At 37.4% G+C, this 16,016-nt stretch overlaps 1 protein-coding gene across 2 annotated transcripts; it reads left to right on the top strand.

The window, feature by feature from the left end:
• The first annotated feature begins 810 nt into the window (after positions 1-810).
• On the top strand, positions 811-6,572 carry LOC136063872 (BEL1-like homeodomain protein 1). 2 transcript variants are annotated; one of them, XM_065764867.1, is made up of 6 exons: positions 811-1,017; positions 1,447-2,489; positions 3,031-3,410; positions 3,556-3,616; positions 3,776-4,587; positions 6,142-6,572. In XM_065764867.1, the coding sequence occupies exons 2-6, from the start codon at positions 1,602-1,604 to the stop codon at positions 6,149-6,151; spliced, it is 2,151 nt and encodes a 716-aa protein (XP_065620939.1). In that variant the 5' UTR covers positions 811-1,017; positions 1,447-1,601; the 3' UTR covers positions 6,152-6,572. The 2 variants fall into 2 exon arrangements, with proteins under 2 accessions (XP_065620939.1, XP_065620938.1); XM_065764866.1 differs by lacking the exon at positions 6,142-6,572 and having other exon boundaries at positions 812-1,017; positions 3,776-5,054.
• Positions 6,573-16,016: the final 9,444 nt, after the last annotated feature.

The raw sequence follows: 16,016 nt of genomic DNA, 5'->3' as shown, positions 1-16,016 counted from the left end.
CATTCAATGTCACACTAATTTGTAAACATTTTGTAGTAAAATTTGTATTGACTTAAGCATTTTACAATTTTTTTTTTTTATAAAGGTGTAGTTTAATGATATAATCTGATCTTTCTTATGAGAAAAAGTATGGTTCGAGGAAAGAGAGAGAAAGTACAAGTATTTAATTTCCAAAAGAGTGCTATCATATTCATCTAACAAACTTGTGTGTTGATGGTTGGTTGAGGTGTATCACTTCTATCTTCCAACTCTTGCAGCCAACCACAAAAAATAAAAAGAAAATAGAAAAGAAAGAAAATAAATTGGAAAGAAAAAGTGAATGAAAGACAAACAGATATTATAAGGTAACAAAGGCCAAGAGACTTCACCAAGACCTGATCACTCGTTCTTACTCTATTATTATGCCTTGGTGGAAGTCGACGTTTCCTCGTTTCTCTGTTTGTAATGTCCTGTTGACCCACTTTCCCCTTACTGTTTTTTATTTTTTTATTTAAAGTTTTTACATCTCTCTCTCTCTCTCTCTCTCTCTCTCTTGCTTCTTCTTTTTTTTCTTTTTTCTTTTTTAAATTTTATAGTTTTACATCAAACGTGCTTGCATCAAATGATTTGAAAGGGATCCCTCAAGTTTTCTATTTCTTTTTTTTTTCTAATCCATCTGATCAGGCACCTATCACAAAACAGTGAGACATAAAAGAAATAGAAGGGTAAACATGGAAAAAAAAAAAAGCAATTAATATCTTCAGCTGTCTTATTTTCTTTTTCTTTTTTTCCTTTTTTTTAAGATTCATAGAATTTTCTGTGAGACACTTAAAAACTCTCTGTCTTTTATTTGTTATATCATTTTCATTTGTAAGAGAATTGCAGAGTTTGTTTTAGTACTATGACGAGCTAGCAAAGTAGCAAACTCTCAAAGCCTAAAGAGAATATTGCTCCCAAACCCATGATAGACAGTCAGAGAGATAGACTGACATGTGCTCAGATGTATCCTCTCCCTCGTGTGTATTTTAGCCATAATTGGTTGGTACTCTGCGCCTTGTACTACTAGTCTTCAAGCATCTTGATGGGTTTTCTTTTCTTTTTCTACAATATTTTATTTCTTTCTTTTCGTTATGATCTTTGATGGGTTTTGTGTCAGTCTAAATCATCATCATCTAATTCCTTAAACTAACGTTTCTTTCTCTTTCTATTCCCTATTCCCTATATATCAAAACAACATATATCTATCTAGTTACATATATTACATCTACATCATTCTTCTTCTTCTTCTTCTTCTTTCTTTCGGATCTTCTTTGCAGTCTTTGAAAGATTTGCATTTTTTTTTTTCCAAAAATCATTGTTTCAAAAACACTTTTTTCCTTGATGGGTTTTTTGTATAAAAAATGTTTGCGATCTACAGAGTAATTCAGGGATTGATCATCAGCTTTTTCTCTCTTGCTTTTTCACCAGGATCCGTACGTTCTGCCGTCAGTCATACCGTCCGTACAACTCACATGTGTAAGAAGAGAAAGGAAGATTCTCTGCGCAGCTTTATTGGCGTGTCCGTACAGTTACTGTGAAAATAATCTATCTGCGCAGCTTTATTTTTGTCAGAAATCAAATCCATGGCGACGTACTTTCACTCAGAAATCCAAGCCAACCCTGGCTCTGATGGGCTACACACACTTTACCTCATGAACCCAAACCCCAACCCCAACTACGTACCCTACTCGGACACCCAAAATCAACACTCTGCACCCAACATTCTCTTCCTCAACCCTGCTGCATCCATTACCAACGCGCTCAACCCATCCACCCTATCTCACGCGCCGCCCCAGAACCAACACCTGGTTGGAATCCCGCTAGCCCCAAACAATTCCAACGATCCCAGCCGTCAATCCTTGCTTGGGCAGCAAGAAATTCCGGCCCTTCATGCCATCTCGGCCCCTCGTGTTCACTACAACTTGTGGGGTCCATTGATGGATCAAGCGGCTTCAGTGACGGTGGCCAGCAGCTCCGGTAGTGGCCCGGAGATGGGTTTTCGAGGCCTGGGGCCGAGTCTGAATCAGCAGCAGCAGCAGGGTTTGTCGCTCAGCCTGTCGTCTCAGCAGACTGCTTTTTATAATAACAGGTCAGTACTTTCAGCTGGCGGCGGCGGCGGCGAGCATGACGTTCCGACGAGTGGTGAAGATTTGAGGGTGTCCGGGAATTCTCCGTCCTCAGTGTCGGCCATGTCGAATGGGATTTCGGGTGTGCAGAGTGTTATTTTGGGGTCTAAGTACTTGAAGGCTGCACAGGAGCTTCTTGATGATGTTGTGAATGTTGGAAACGAAATCAAAGTGGACTCCATGGAGGGGAACAAAGATAAGATGAAGATGAATAAAGAATCAACGGCCGTGATTGGAGATGATCCGGGTGAGAGTAGCGGAGCTAAGCAAGGAGCTGAGCTCACCACCGCGCAAAGACAGGAGCTTCAGATGAAGAAGACAAAGCTTGTTACCATGCTTGATGAGGTATACTTTTTTTTTTCTTTCTTTCTATTTTTTTAATAGAGGTATGTGTATCCAGATTTTGTCAATCCAACTGTGTTTGATATTTAAAATTGGAAACACTTTGTAGTTGAATTTTGGTTTTATTTTTAATTGAGTCTGGACTGGAACTCTGGTAATCTGTGAAAACATGTAATCTATGTAAACCTGTCATTTAAGATTCAGGAAAATATAAATTTGTAATTTCACTCTGCAACACTATTTGTAAGAACTAGGCAAATCCATGCCTTATCTTTTGCTATATTTTATATTTTTATTATTCCTTGATTAAAATATAAAAGAGAATGTGAATCATTGGTGGGTTTTGGGCCCATTCAAGCTCGTTCAGGATTATCCTGCTGACTTTGTATTTATTAATTCGAATAAAATAAATTTGGCAAGGGAAAAAGATAAGGGGACTGATAGTAGCACACATATAGTATCCAAACTGATCAAAGAGTAAGACAAACTTTGAAATTTGGAGTCTCATAATTTTTAATGCTTTCTTTGTTTTGAACTTTCGAAGGTGGAGCAGAGATACAGACAGTACCACCACCAAATGCATATTGTGGTTTCATCATTTGAGCAGGCAGCAGGTTTAGGTTCAGCAAGATCATACACAGCCCTTGCTTTGCAAACGATCTCAAAGCAATTCCGATGTCTCAAAGATACAATTTCCTCACAAATAAAAGCCACAAGCAAGAGCTTGGGTGAGGATCAGGATTGCTTAGGAGTTAAGACTGAGGGTGGCTCTAGATTGAAGTATGTGGATCAGCAGCTACGTCAACAGCGGGCTTTACAACAGTTAGGAATGTTGCAACATAATGCTTGGAGACCCCAAAGAGGATTGCCTGAACGAGCAGTTTCTGTTCTACGTGCTTGGCTTTTCGACCACTTTCTACACCCGTATGTTCATAATTTTACATCACATTTATTGTCACATTAATTTGTAAACTTCAAATCGATATACGTTTAACATTTTCATTAACAAAAAGTTTATATTATGATGTTTGGCTTTATTGCAATATTTAATTTCCACATGCGTTTGCAGGTATCCCAAGGATTCAGATAAAGTTGTGCTTGCAAAGCAAACTGGGCTAACTCGCAGCCAGGTAATATAGATATAATGGATTATAAAGAAATATTTTGAATTATTCATGTGTTGTTTCTTCTGTGTTTTTTTTTTCCCTCACCTCCTCAAACTCCAAGTTAAGGAAAACCAAACTAATTAAAGCAAGGGACTAAATTATATTAGTTGTCTAATATTGCAGGTGTCTAACTGGTTCATAAATGCCCGAGTTAGGCTCTGGAAGCCTATGGTAGAAGAAATGTACTTAGAAGAAATCAAGGAACATGAGAGAAATGATTCTGAGGACAATATAAACAAAAGAGAATCCAACAAGGAGGGGTCAACAACAATTGCTCCCGCAGACAGTACTGCTGCCACTAGACTTGATCAAATGAAAGCCCTCCAATCAAAAGCAGAAAACTTCACCAACCAAATGGCTTCTGATCCTAATGAAATCTCAAATTCTTCTTCAATGTCAAAATCCTCCATGGGAGGATCCATTCAAGGTCATAATTCATCAGGCTTCCACCTAGTAGGACTATCTGACATGCAAAGAAGTCCAAAGAAGCCAAGGAGTACTTCTGAATTTCAGAAATATTCTCCAAATAATCTCCTCTCAATGGACATGGAAATGAAACCCGAAGAAACAAGTAGAGAAATTAGTACAAGTTTTGGAAGTGATCAAAGGCAAGCCAAGGATGATTACTCTTTAATTAGTGGCACTCATGGTGGTGGGTTTGGTGCATATCCAATAGGAGACATTGGAAGGTTTAATCCTGAGCAATTGGCACAAAGATTTCCTGGAAATGCTGTTTCGCTCACTCTTGGCCTTCCTCACTGTGAGAACCTATCTCTATCAGGAACTCAGCAAAGCTACCTCACGCACCAGAATATTCATATGGGAAGGAGACTGGAAATGGGGACTGGTGAAACTGACTTTTGTGGCATCAGTACCCCACAGCCTTCTCATTCTAACACCGGCTATGACAACATTGACATTCAAAACAGAAAGAGGTTTGCTGCCCAATTGTTACCAGATTTTGTGGCCTGATAAATTTGGATATAATTGCCCACTTTCAAATTCTCTTATTTTAGCTCTCCAAATCATTTCCAAGTGTTATCTTGATACTGCAGGTAACTATAACTAGTTAAATGACTTAACAGGCCAAGAAAAGGAAATGGAGAAATTAGTAATTTTTCAGTTTCACTTTCTACTCTCTCTACTAATGCATTGATCCTAGTGAAAAAGGAGAAGCATTCTTATTCTAGAGAAAGAAGAAAGTTATTGTGGGGGTATACTAGCAGAAAATAATACAAAGCTTAGTGGTTGAATTCATAATTGATGTTGGGGATTGTATATTGTAATGATACTTTTTGAAATAGCTAGGTTGATTGATGATTTTCATGAATATGCAAGTTAGCTATTTCGTACACAGACTCTGTAAAACTTAATTCCTGTAAATGTGTGTATATTTTTTGAATTTGCAGTCTTGGAAGTGGTGGTGGAATATATGAATAGGATATTTATGTACAAATGGAGAAAGAAATCTATAGGTTCTTCATGTAATAAATAGCTCTTTTTTGCTATGAGCTTGCACCATATATGGATCCTTGTGCGTGCTTAACACATGAAAAATATAAAAGATACTATAAATTTTATTATAAAATGTTAACACATATGTAAAATATTAAAGATACTATAAATTTTATAATAAAATATTTATATATTGAAGTGACAATAAATATATTCAATAGATCTCAACAATATAAAAAATAAATGTTTAAATCACTTTTCTCCTTTCAAATGATAATTTAGTGGTAATGGTATTATTTGTAGTTCCATATATCTGTAGTTTGAACCTCACAATTTTCTCCCTCATTATTTACTTATTTTTTTGTAATCAGTGATATATCCGTTTATAAGATTTATGTATCAAAATTTATAATATTCTTAGTATCACTCAATATATATTTATTATCATGTGTTGCATGAATGCAAAAATACAATTATGACTTCTTACTTCTTCTTTTTTTTGTCTTTTATTTATGTTCTTTTCCTCCCTTTTTTCTAGGACACCAGGTACTTGAGGCTTGTGGGGGTTAGAAAAATAATAATGTCAGTTGAGAAAGTGACTTTTCAAGTGTTTGGACAACACTTAAAGAATGCAATGATTTTTCACAGAAAACCCAAAGTTCAGTGTCATTTTAAAATACTTTCATCTAAATTAAATTAGTTTTTCAAACTAAATTATACGAGACTAAAACAACTTTAGGGGCATGAAAACATTTACATATGACACTTTCTTGCTTTATATAGATAGTATAGTGTGCTTTCAAGAGAGGATAAGGAATTCCTATATTTGTGTGGAAAAAGAAGCGAAACAAAGTAAATTAGAGGACTGGTTAAACCAATCCGGAAATCAAATCACAAAGGAAATTTAAATTATGTGGTGAATTTTTTTTAGGGCTTAAACTCTTTAGATGACTGCCATATAAATCTGTTCATATATGGAATCCCTATCAGGCTCCATTTTTGAACCATTTTGCTGACCAAAGCTATCTGGACAGGGCTAACTAAATTCTCAACAAGGACATCCATGAAAGACTGAGAGCATACGCTAGCTGTCCTGCTCTTCATTGAGCCATCAAACTCGGAAGGAGGAGAGGTACATAGTACACACACTACTGAGTACTGACACTAGAACTTGTATTCACGTGGAGGGCCAAGATGTAAGCCAATTATGAATTACCATGGCTTTCAAACCAGATTACGTAGTGATAATGAAGACAGCAAGTAACCTTGATCTTAAGAAACTCGTCCAAATCCTGATATGTATATGTCCATCAATGGACAACCCTTGTTAATGCACATTCATTGATTTTGTCCTCATGTCAATGCCTTGACAGTTACTTTTCGAATCATTTAATACGGATATGTACACCAACATTAGTACTGATAATAATTAAGTTGACAACTCTCTAGGGTTTTGATTTTTCAACATTAGTAGTACTGATTCAACTTTTACTCAAGCGTGGCTGACAGCTTACCATGCAAAGTTCGCGAGTGCATGAAGCCATGGATCAGTATAGCCCATAACATATATGGACCAACCCTTGTCGAGTTGAACAAAGATATATATGGTGATCAATGATCGATCAAGTTAGTTATTTTGACGACGTCCCACGGTTAAAGGTCTTTTATGGGACCGACAGATTTTAAATCCACTTTCAATGTATTTGATAACATTGCTGTAGGATGAGGAGCAAGGAAATTCACTCATTAATTTCTCTTGAATTTCTGTCGGATTTTGAGAGCTTTTAGAATGGTTGATCTTCTTCTTCATTTTTCTTTTTTTTTTGGGAAAGTTGATCTTCCTTTCTTTGGCTAAGAGGTTGTAAAATATGGTGAGAAGATAGAACTCAACATTTTAGTGGTTCAGCACATAAACGGAAAAGAGCACTCACAGGCTCCTTTTCTCTTATTCACTTCACCATTTTTTTTAATAATACAAATACACAGTTTTAGGTCTCTTTGTAATATAGGACAATAAGTATGAAAAAAAAAAAAAAGATTTTAGAGATTTGATACAATAATCAAGAGATTTAATGGGAGAGCTTTTAGATATTTGATTTCCTCAAATCAATGAGAGATTTTAATGATTTTAAGTACATCAAATCATGGAATCAAAAAAAGGTACTACAAATCAAAAGGTTTATTTTAAAAGTCAAAAAAATTAATTAGGAAATATTTGATATATTGGTTGATGAGATCTGAATCCTCTTTGGATCACCCAATACTCTCCCTCAAATTGGAGCGCATATGTCATAGATGCCCAACTTGCCACTAAGATGATGAAATTGGTATTTACCAGGAGGCTTAGTGATGATGTTAGCAATATGATCAATAGAAGCAACATGAAAGTTTGGATTAGTCAGTCATAAATCTTTTTACGAATGGGGGTAGCAACCTAACTTGATACGTTTGTTGCACTCTTAGAAAGATGTGATTAATAGTAACGTGGAGTGCTGCTTTGTTGTCACATGAGGCCATTTTGGATGATGCCTAGGTCCCTGAGAAGCCATTGAGGCAAAAATGAGTTCACATGTGGTGGAGGCCAATACCACAATAATTAGCTTAAGTAGAGGAGCAAGAGATAGTAATAGTTTGCTTCTTTGTCTTCCAAGAGGAATTTAATTTTCGGTGACAGATGAAGGAGTAGTTGGGCAAGTACACTAATCAAAACCACAATAGGCCATAGGATGCATGATTGATTGACACAAAAGACAAGAGAATTAATACCTTTGTTTGGACCAACTTCATTTAATGCTACGACTCGATGAGTAGCATTGCTGCATTACGATGAGCCTTGCAAAGTTGAGACGTAAATTGATTATAAATCTAAATTGAATAGCCAATAATAGGTCTAGGCGTCTAGTGATGGTGAGATATATGAGACGTTATCAGACGACAGTATTGACTAAGATCACTCAAGAAAATCACCATCATCGGAAGAAGTAACTTGATTGTGCACCATTGGAAAGTCATTAGGCTCGCCAAGAGCATCTACATCATGCAAAATTTCTAATTCATATTTGAGTTGAGACAAATAAATCTCAAGTTTAGAGTGAGCAACTTTGATGCCTAAAAATTATTTTAACTGGTCATGGTTTTAATGTTTGGTTGTTGGAGATTAGATATCTAAAATTAAAGAGAAGAATTTACCATTTTTTCATTATAATTTGGGTGGATAAAAAGTATTTTGTGTTAAAGTGTTAGGACATATGTGAAACTTGTTAGAACATATGTCATGTTGCATTGACTAATTTTTTGACAAAATGCACTTTACTTGTAATTTGGTAGATCTGAGATATGTTTAATACTTCAAGAAACAAGAGTTCAAGTCTAGTATTGAAATCATGTAAATCTGTCCAAGAAGTGAAGAAGTGTTGTTCATTAAAGCTCGACAAATGTACCTATCGAGATTTAATATTTAATTCTCGACAACTCTCGATAGAAGTTGTATCTATCGAGAATTACAAAATTCAGATTTTCAAATCTGTTTTTCATGCATATCCAAGCTATTTGTGTATGGTTTCTTTTCTCACAACCCTAGACATATATAAGGATTATTTTAAGGACTATCTAAGGCAATGCAACTTGATGCAAAGTGATTATTCACTTAAATTGTGACCGGAGACAATTTGCCCTAGTTCATCTTCTTTGTAGAAGCTACTACGTTTGTGCACCAAGGGTATTGTAACCAAGGAGCTTCTTGATCTTAATCGTCTAGATGAACTGAAGAACTTTGCAGTCAACGTCTTTCTAAAGTTGGTGTGTTAGTCATGTATTAGGATCCGTGCATCGATTGGTTAGTCACGTACTTGGAGCCGTGCATTAAAAGGAGAGATTGTCACTACATTGCAAGTCCAATTGTGTATTAAGATAAGGGTTCAATTGTAGGTTGATATTAGGTACTGGGATTCCTTTTACTTGTAACTGCTTATTTTGATAATAGTGGATTCTCGGGAGTAGTGACCTAAAATTCACCCGGTGGAGTTTTGTCTTAGTGATTTCTCCCATTAATAAACAAATCACCCATGTCAAATTTATTTTCCGCTGCATTTTGTTATTTGGTGATTTGTTTGTGTCACCACGCTCATTGCATGTAATTAAATCTAATTAATTTCACTTGGCTAAATTAATTGATTAAGTTATCAAATGGATCAATACATTCTTGGCCTATCAAGTGGTATCAGAGCCATGGTCATGGGTTCGAGTCACAGGAGTGTCAATGTGAGGGAGGGATTGTTGGGAGGACCACAATTTGACTCCCTACAACCACTCTAAAAATAGGCCCGCGTGGTGTGATGTCGAATGCCATAAAAGATTTGAGTGTGTCTTCCTCATCACCAATTGGTTTTGAGGTGGAATGGCACAGCTCACAATCCAACAAATGGTATCAAAGCGGGCACACTCTGATTATGGTTCATCTTTGCAGTGTAATCCATTAACCCCTATTGCCATGGCCGCAAACGACATGAAAATACCTTTTATTTCAAATACATCTTACTTTTCTAATCTCTATTTGATTGAGTGTTTTAGAAATTACAAGTCTAAAAGTTATTTGAAAGCCATAGTGAGGATCATTGAAAAGGTCATAGTATAACAAAGAAGAAACTAGACTGTCTCAAAATGATAATGTGTAGAAGAGTTCGTCTGAGAATGGTGAAAGTTAAAGGCTTTGTTCATAAATAGCAAATGAAAGTAAACACCATTCCTACTGACTTGTCATGTAAGCATGAGGTATGCTTTATGATGAAGTCTGCATTCAAGGTAATGGACCCATGTTTGTGGTACCTTAACAGTGGATGCTCGCGACACATGACTGTAGACCACTCTCTCTTTAAGGTTTTCGAGTTCAAGAAAGGTGGAAATGTCACCTTTAGTGATGGGAGTAAATCATAGATAAAAGGGAAGGGAACCATCTCTCTACCTAGACTACTAGACATCTCAAATGTGCTATATGTAAAAGGTCTGAGGGTGAATTTGTTGAGTATAAGTCAGATATGTGATCAAGACTTTATGATGCTATTCTCAAAAGGGAAATGCCTTGTGTTGAATGAGTCTGGGAAGTAATTGAATGAGTCTGGGAAGTAACTCATAGGCGGGGTTCGCATTCTAGATAACTGCTATGGATAGGTACTTGATGCTGATATTGTGTGCAATAGCATTCGATTGTTAAATGAAGAACTATGGCACCAAAGGATGGGACATGCTATCTACAAATATCTTTCAATGGTATCTAAGCATGAATTAGTTTTGGGGATATCAAAGCTCAATAGAGTGAACAATGTTGTGTGTGGACCATGTTAGTTTAGAAAATAGACAAAAGCAAAACATTCGGGCACTCAGACATCAACTACATCTAGGCCTTTGGAGCTACTACACTTAGATCTCATGGGTCCAATTAGAACTGAGTCTCTTGGAGGAAAGAAATACATCATGGTTGTGGTAGATGATTTCACCAGGTATACTTGGTCATTCTTCTAAGATCCAAGTCAGACGCTCCTGAGCACATTGAAGCCTTATGTACAAGATTGCAAAATGAGAAGAACCTGAAGATCGATTGAATTCGAAGTGATCATGGTAAAGAATTCGAGAACTCTTACATGGAATCCTTTTGCACTAGATCAGGTTTATCTTAAGAATTGTCTACTCCTATTACTCCTCAGTAAAATGATGTAGTAGAAAGAAAGAACAGAGTCATTTAGGAGATAGCTAGAGCCATGTTGCACAACAAGGATGTGGCTATAAATTTATGGGGAGAAGCAGTCAACACCACATGTCATATGGTTAACAGGGTATATTTCAGACCCGGTACTAAGAAGACTCTCTATGAGTTATGGAAGGGAAGAAAGCCAAATGTGAAGTATTTCAGAATCTTTGGAAATACTTGCTTCATCCTTAAGGATAAGGAGAATTTGGTAAAATTTGATTTCCAAAGCGATGAATGAATATTTCTAAGATACTCCTTCACTAGTAAAGCTTATCGGGTGTACAACAAAAGAATCAAGAATGTGATGGAAACAGTCAATGTTGTTATTGATGAAGTTTCAGATTTTGGTTCTGGGAAAATTAGTGAGGAGATACCTAAGGAAATTCTTCCTCCTGAGCCTAAGGTTGTTCAAGAAATAGTTGATCAAGAGCCCGCATCTCCAAGTACTCCAAGTGTTGTAGAAGTCTTAGCAGACATTCCTACCTCACCTGATTCTGAATCTCAGGAAGAGAAAGGGTCTTCCTCAAGGATCAAGTTGAATCACCCTCCCGAAGTTATTGTGGGAAATATGAATGAACTTACACTAAGAAAGCGTACAATTGATAAATGTGTTGCTAACTTTGTGTCTTATTCTTATTATTTGTCACAGGGTGATCCGCAACAAGGCTCGTCTTATGGCTCAAGGATACTTCCAAATGGAAGGAGTAGACTATGATGAGACATTTGCTCTTGAAGCTTATATGGAATCCATTCGGATTCTCCTAGCCCTGACATGTCACTTGAAGTTCAAGCTTTATCAAATGGATGTAAAGACTGCTTTCTTGAACAGATTCCTTAAAAAAGATGTCTATAGGGCTCAGCCTAAAGAATTCATTGATCCACACTTTCCCGATCATGTGTTGTACCTTAAAAAGGCATTCTATGGGCTAAAGCAAGCACCCATAGCTTGGTATGACTGGCTTACACAATATTTTGTCTCACGTGGTTTCACAAGAGGACAAGCTGATCAAACTCTCTTTATCAAAAAGGAAAATGGTGAGTTGATAGTTGCTCAAGTCTATATTGATGATATCATTTTTGGGTCTACTAAGGATGAACTTGCTTATAAGTTTTCCGAGCTTATGCAAGCCAAGTTCGAGATGAGCATGATTGGAGAACTGAATCACTTCCTTGGATTGCAGATCCGTTAACAAGAGTTAGGTATATAAAGAGAATAATTTACCATTTTTTCATTATAATTTTGGGTGGATAAAAAGTATTTTGTGTTAAGTGCTAGGACATATGTGGAACTTGTTAGAACATATATCATGTAGAATTGACTAATCATTTGACAAAATACACTTTACTTGTAATTTGGTAGATCTATGATGTGTTTAATACTTCAAGGAATAAGAGTTCAAGTTTAGTATTGAAACCATGCAAGTCTGTCCAAGAAACAAGTGAAGAAGTGTTATTCATTAAAGCTCAACAGATAGCTCGACAAATGTATCTATCGAGATTTAACGTTTAATTTTCGACAGCTCTTGATAAAAGCTGTATCTATCAAGAATTACGAAATTCAGATTTTCATATTTGTTTTTTATGCATATCCAAGCTATTTGTGTAGGGTTCTTTTCTCACAACCCTAAACATATATAAGGATTATTTTAAGAGCCATTTAAGACGATGCAACTTGATACAAAGTGATTATTCACTCAAATTGTGACCGGAGACAATTTGCCCTAGTTCATCTTCTTTGTAGAAGCTACTGTGTTTGTGCGCCAAGGATTTTATAACCAAGGAGTTTCTTGATCTTCATCGTCTAAATGAATTGAAGAACTTTGTAGCCAACATCTTTCTCAAGTTGATGTGTTAGTCATGTATTGGGATTCATGCATCGATTGGTTAGTCACGTACTTGGAGCCGTGCATTGAAAGAAAAGATTATCACTACATTGCAAGTCCAATTGTGTATTGGGATAAGGGTTCAACCGTAGGTTGGTATTAGGTACTGGGATTCCTTTTACTTGTAACCATTTGTTTTGATAATAATGGATTCTCGGGAGTGATAAACTTAAATTCACCCAGTGGGGTTTTGCCTCAGTGGTTTTCCCTATTTGTAAACAAATCACCTATGTCAAATTTATTTTCTACTGCATTTAGTTATTTGGTGATTTGTTTGTACTATCACACTCATTGCATGTAATTGAATCAAATTAATTTCACTTGACCAAATTAATTGATTAAGTTACCTGTAGGGACACGTTTTGCAATTCAGGCCCAAGATATATGGGATCTTGACCTAATGAGCTCAATACAATAAATTTGTAAAAAGTGGGTTAAAGAACTAGACCCTAATGAACTTAACAATGGTTAGTATGGATTTAGAAGATAATTAAGCAAAAATAAAACACACAGGACTGAACGAATTCCTTGTTTGAGGAGGCCAATTTTATTATGAATCAGTAAAACCAATTATAAGTGCAACTTTGATTGCTATAGTATTCTCTCTCTCTCTCTCTTTTTTCGATCCCCTTTCCTTCAAGAGTCTCCTACATTATATACCTCCTTCCCAGTGATCTTGGCCCTCCATTTGTCAATCGTCCAAGCCACTACTCGAGTGCCCGTCCCATCAGACACCCCTTTTGGCCCTTTGTGAGTTGTGGTAGCTAAGAAAGTACTATTCAAGGGTATTCTCTACATAAATGCGGTCAGAAAAGTAGCTGCAGAGGCATTTAATGTGGAGGTAATAGCTTTTCCCTCAATATTTTTGGGTTCCTTTCCTTCTTGTGTGGTCATGAGGCACGCTTCTAACACTAAAGCTCCTATGGAGGTCATTTTCGTCGTTGGAATACGTATCTGAGCTGTATTTCTCATGGCCGAGGAGGAATTCCTCCTCGAACTGCCTTCTATCCCTTCCTTATTCATCAGACTCTAAACTAGAATCCCTCGAAACTAATTGTCCCTTCTCGGACATGTCAACGTCCTCGGACAAGGCCTAAGGCCCAGTATATAATTTTAGGCTCTTATCCCTACATTAGCCCCTCAAAACTCCAGTTTTTCCCTTCCATCCGAGGAGAAAATGTGGGGTTTTGATTTTTAAGAGACAAAACCATTTATCTTTCTGGTTCACACGTGCTAGAATGCCGTTTTACGCGCCCCATGATTACTACTGAAGCTTCGTGGCTTGCGAGGCATCATTAATTACTCTAGGCGGCGTTATGTTCCCCATATCTAATGGAGAGGCGCAGATCCAATGGCTAACATTTTTCCTTGGGTTTTGAGTAGGATGACTCCCACTTAATCTCACCCTCTATATAAAGCATCTAGGGAACTCATTCTCCTCATTTTACAAGTCTTCAAGCTCTCCAGAGATCCCAAGCGCCTAAACTTACAAAGCTCTTCCAGCCACTAAATTTCCCTAAATCCTTTCCTTAAGAAATTTTTAAATATTTTTCGTAAAGGCTCAGGGTTTAGTACACCTGCTCTCATAAGTATCTATCTCTTCAAACTTTCTTTTTCTCCTCGGCTGAGCTCCTCAGCCTTCTTCCTCGTTAGAAAACTTTCTCCTTATCATCCACATTCGCATAGATGGGTAGATTTAAGCACTTAGTGGATTCTCTGGTCGGTATGGAGAGTTTTAGGGCCAAGTACCATATTCCACAAGGAGTGGGCTTACAATACTGTCCCCCAGATCGAATACTTACTAATAAAGAGGTGGGTGAGGTTGTCATTCTAATGATAGCTTTTATAGAAGGAGGAATGACTCTTCCCATGGGTAAGATAACCAGAGATTACCTGCTCAACCATAGGTTGTGTCCCCACCAGTGTGCTTCCAACCTGTTTAGAGTCCTAGGGTGTATAGATGCTCTAAACAATCAGATGAACCTATAGCTCACATGGCACGACGTCGTTCATATGTACGAGTGCCATTCCCTTGCTAACGCGGGATATTACCTAAAATCCCGCTCTGATGTCGTTAGGTTGATATCCTGCCTTCTTAAGTCTAACAAGGGCTTAAAGGATGACTATCTGGTCACTTCCAAGGCTTGGCACAATGGTCTTCCCTGCCCAACTCGGGCAAGAGAGCTAGGTGGGGTACATTAGGATCAATTCTTTTGAACAAGGGGTTTCACCCTTTCACTTTTAACACTTCATCTTCTCCTAATGACAACCTTTATAGGTCTGATGTGATTTCTTGCTCGGCTGTTTTTGCAGATAAAAGCCACATTACTCTGAGGATCAGTTTGACCAATGTCCCCGCCTTTAACTACCTACTACGGTCGGAGATATTTATAAGTGAGGACAGACAGTTATGAGCGGCTCACTTAATTTTGGATTACAGGCCTCTGTCTCGGATATTCCAAGATACAGGCCAGGCAATAAGGGTCGAAAGTTCTAGATTGGCTCGGACAGACGTCTCGAAGCCGGGGTTTTTGGCTCAGAGAGATCTCCCGCCCGTTCAGCTGCCCATTCAACACGCCTTTCAAGAGGTAGCCGCTCCAAGAAAAGAGATAGCTTCTACACACTCATCCCTCAAAGTCGAGATTGAACAATTCTGCTTCGACAAGGAAGGTGAAGTGCCAACAAAGCCAATAGAGCTTTCGGACTCTGAAGCTGATTTTGACCAACTTTCTACTACACATTCTCCAAGGTTGATAGTAGCTCGAATCAATACCAACTTAGAATTTGAAGAAGAGGACATGGACCTGAGGCAAAGGACCGGTTTGAAAGGCTTAATGGCTAACAGGAACGAGGGACAAAATTCAAAAGATGTCCCCAAAACATACTTCAAAACACCAACTAAGGAAGAGAGGTTGGCTGCAAAGTTCTTCAGTTCATCCTACACGATGAAGATCAGGAAGATGCTTGGTCACAAAACCCTTTGGTACAAATACACAGCAACTTCTTTAGAGAAGATGAACTAGGTCAAGAACTTCATCTTTGATCACAATTTGCTTGAACAAAGATTGCTCAATGCTTTTGCAACTTGTGTACAACTTGACGGCTCTTAAAACAATCCTTTAATATGTTTAGGGTTTGGAGAACAGAATGCCCAAAAGCATATTCACGGATCCCAAGAAAATCATATCAGAAAATCTAATTTTATAAATCTCGACAGATAACAGGTGTCGAGGTAGCTATCAAGCAAGTGTCGAGTTTTAATGAATTTGCACTTCAGCTTGCT

This window comes from Quercus suber, unplaced genomic scaffold, assembly GCF_002906115.3.
Source record: "Quercus suber isolate HL8 unplaced genomic scaffold, Cork oak 2.0 scaffold_589, whole genome shotgun sequence".
NCBI lineage: Eukaryota > Viridiplantae > Streptophyta > Magnoliopsida > Fagales > Fagaceae > Quercus > Quercus suber.
This window is presented reverse-complemented; position numbering and strand designations above follow the sequence as displayed.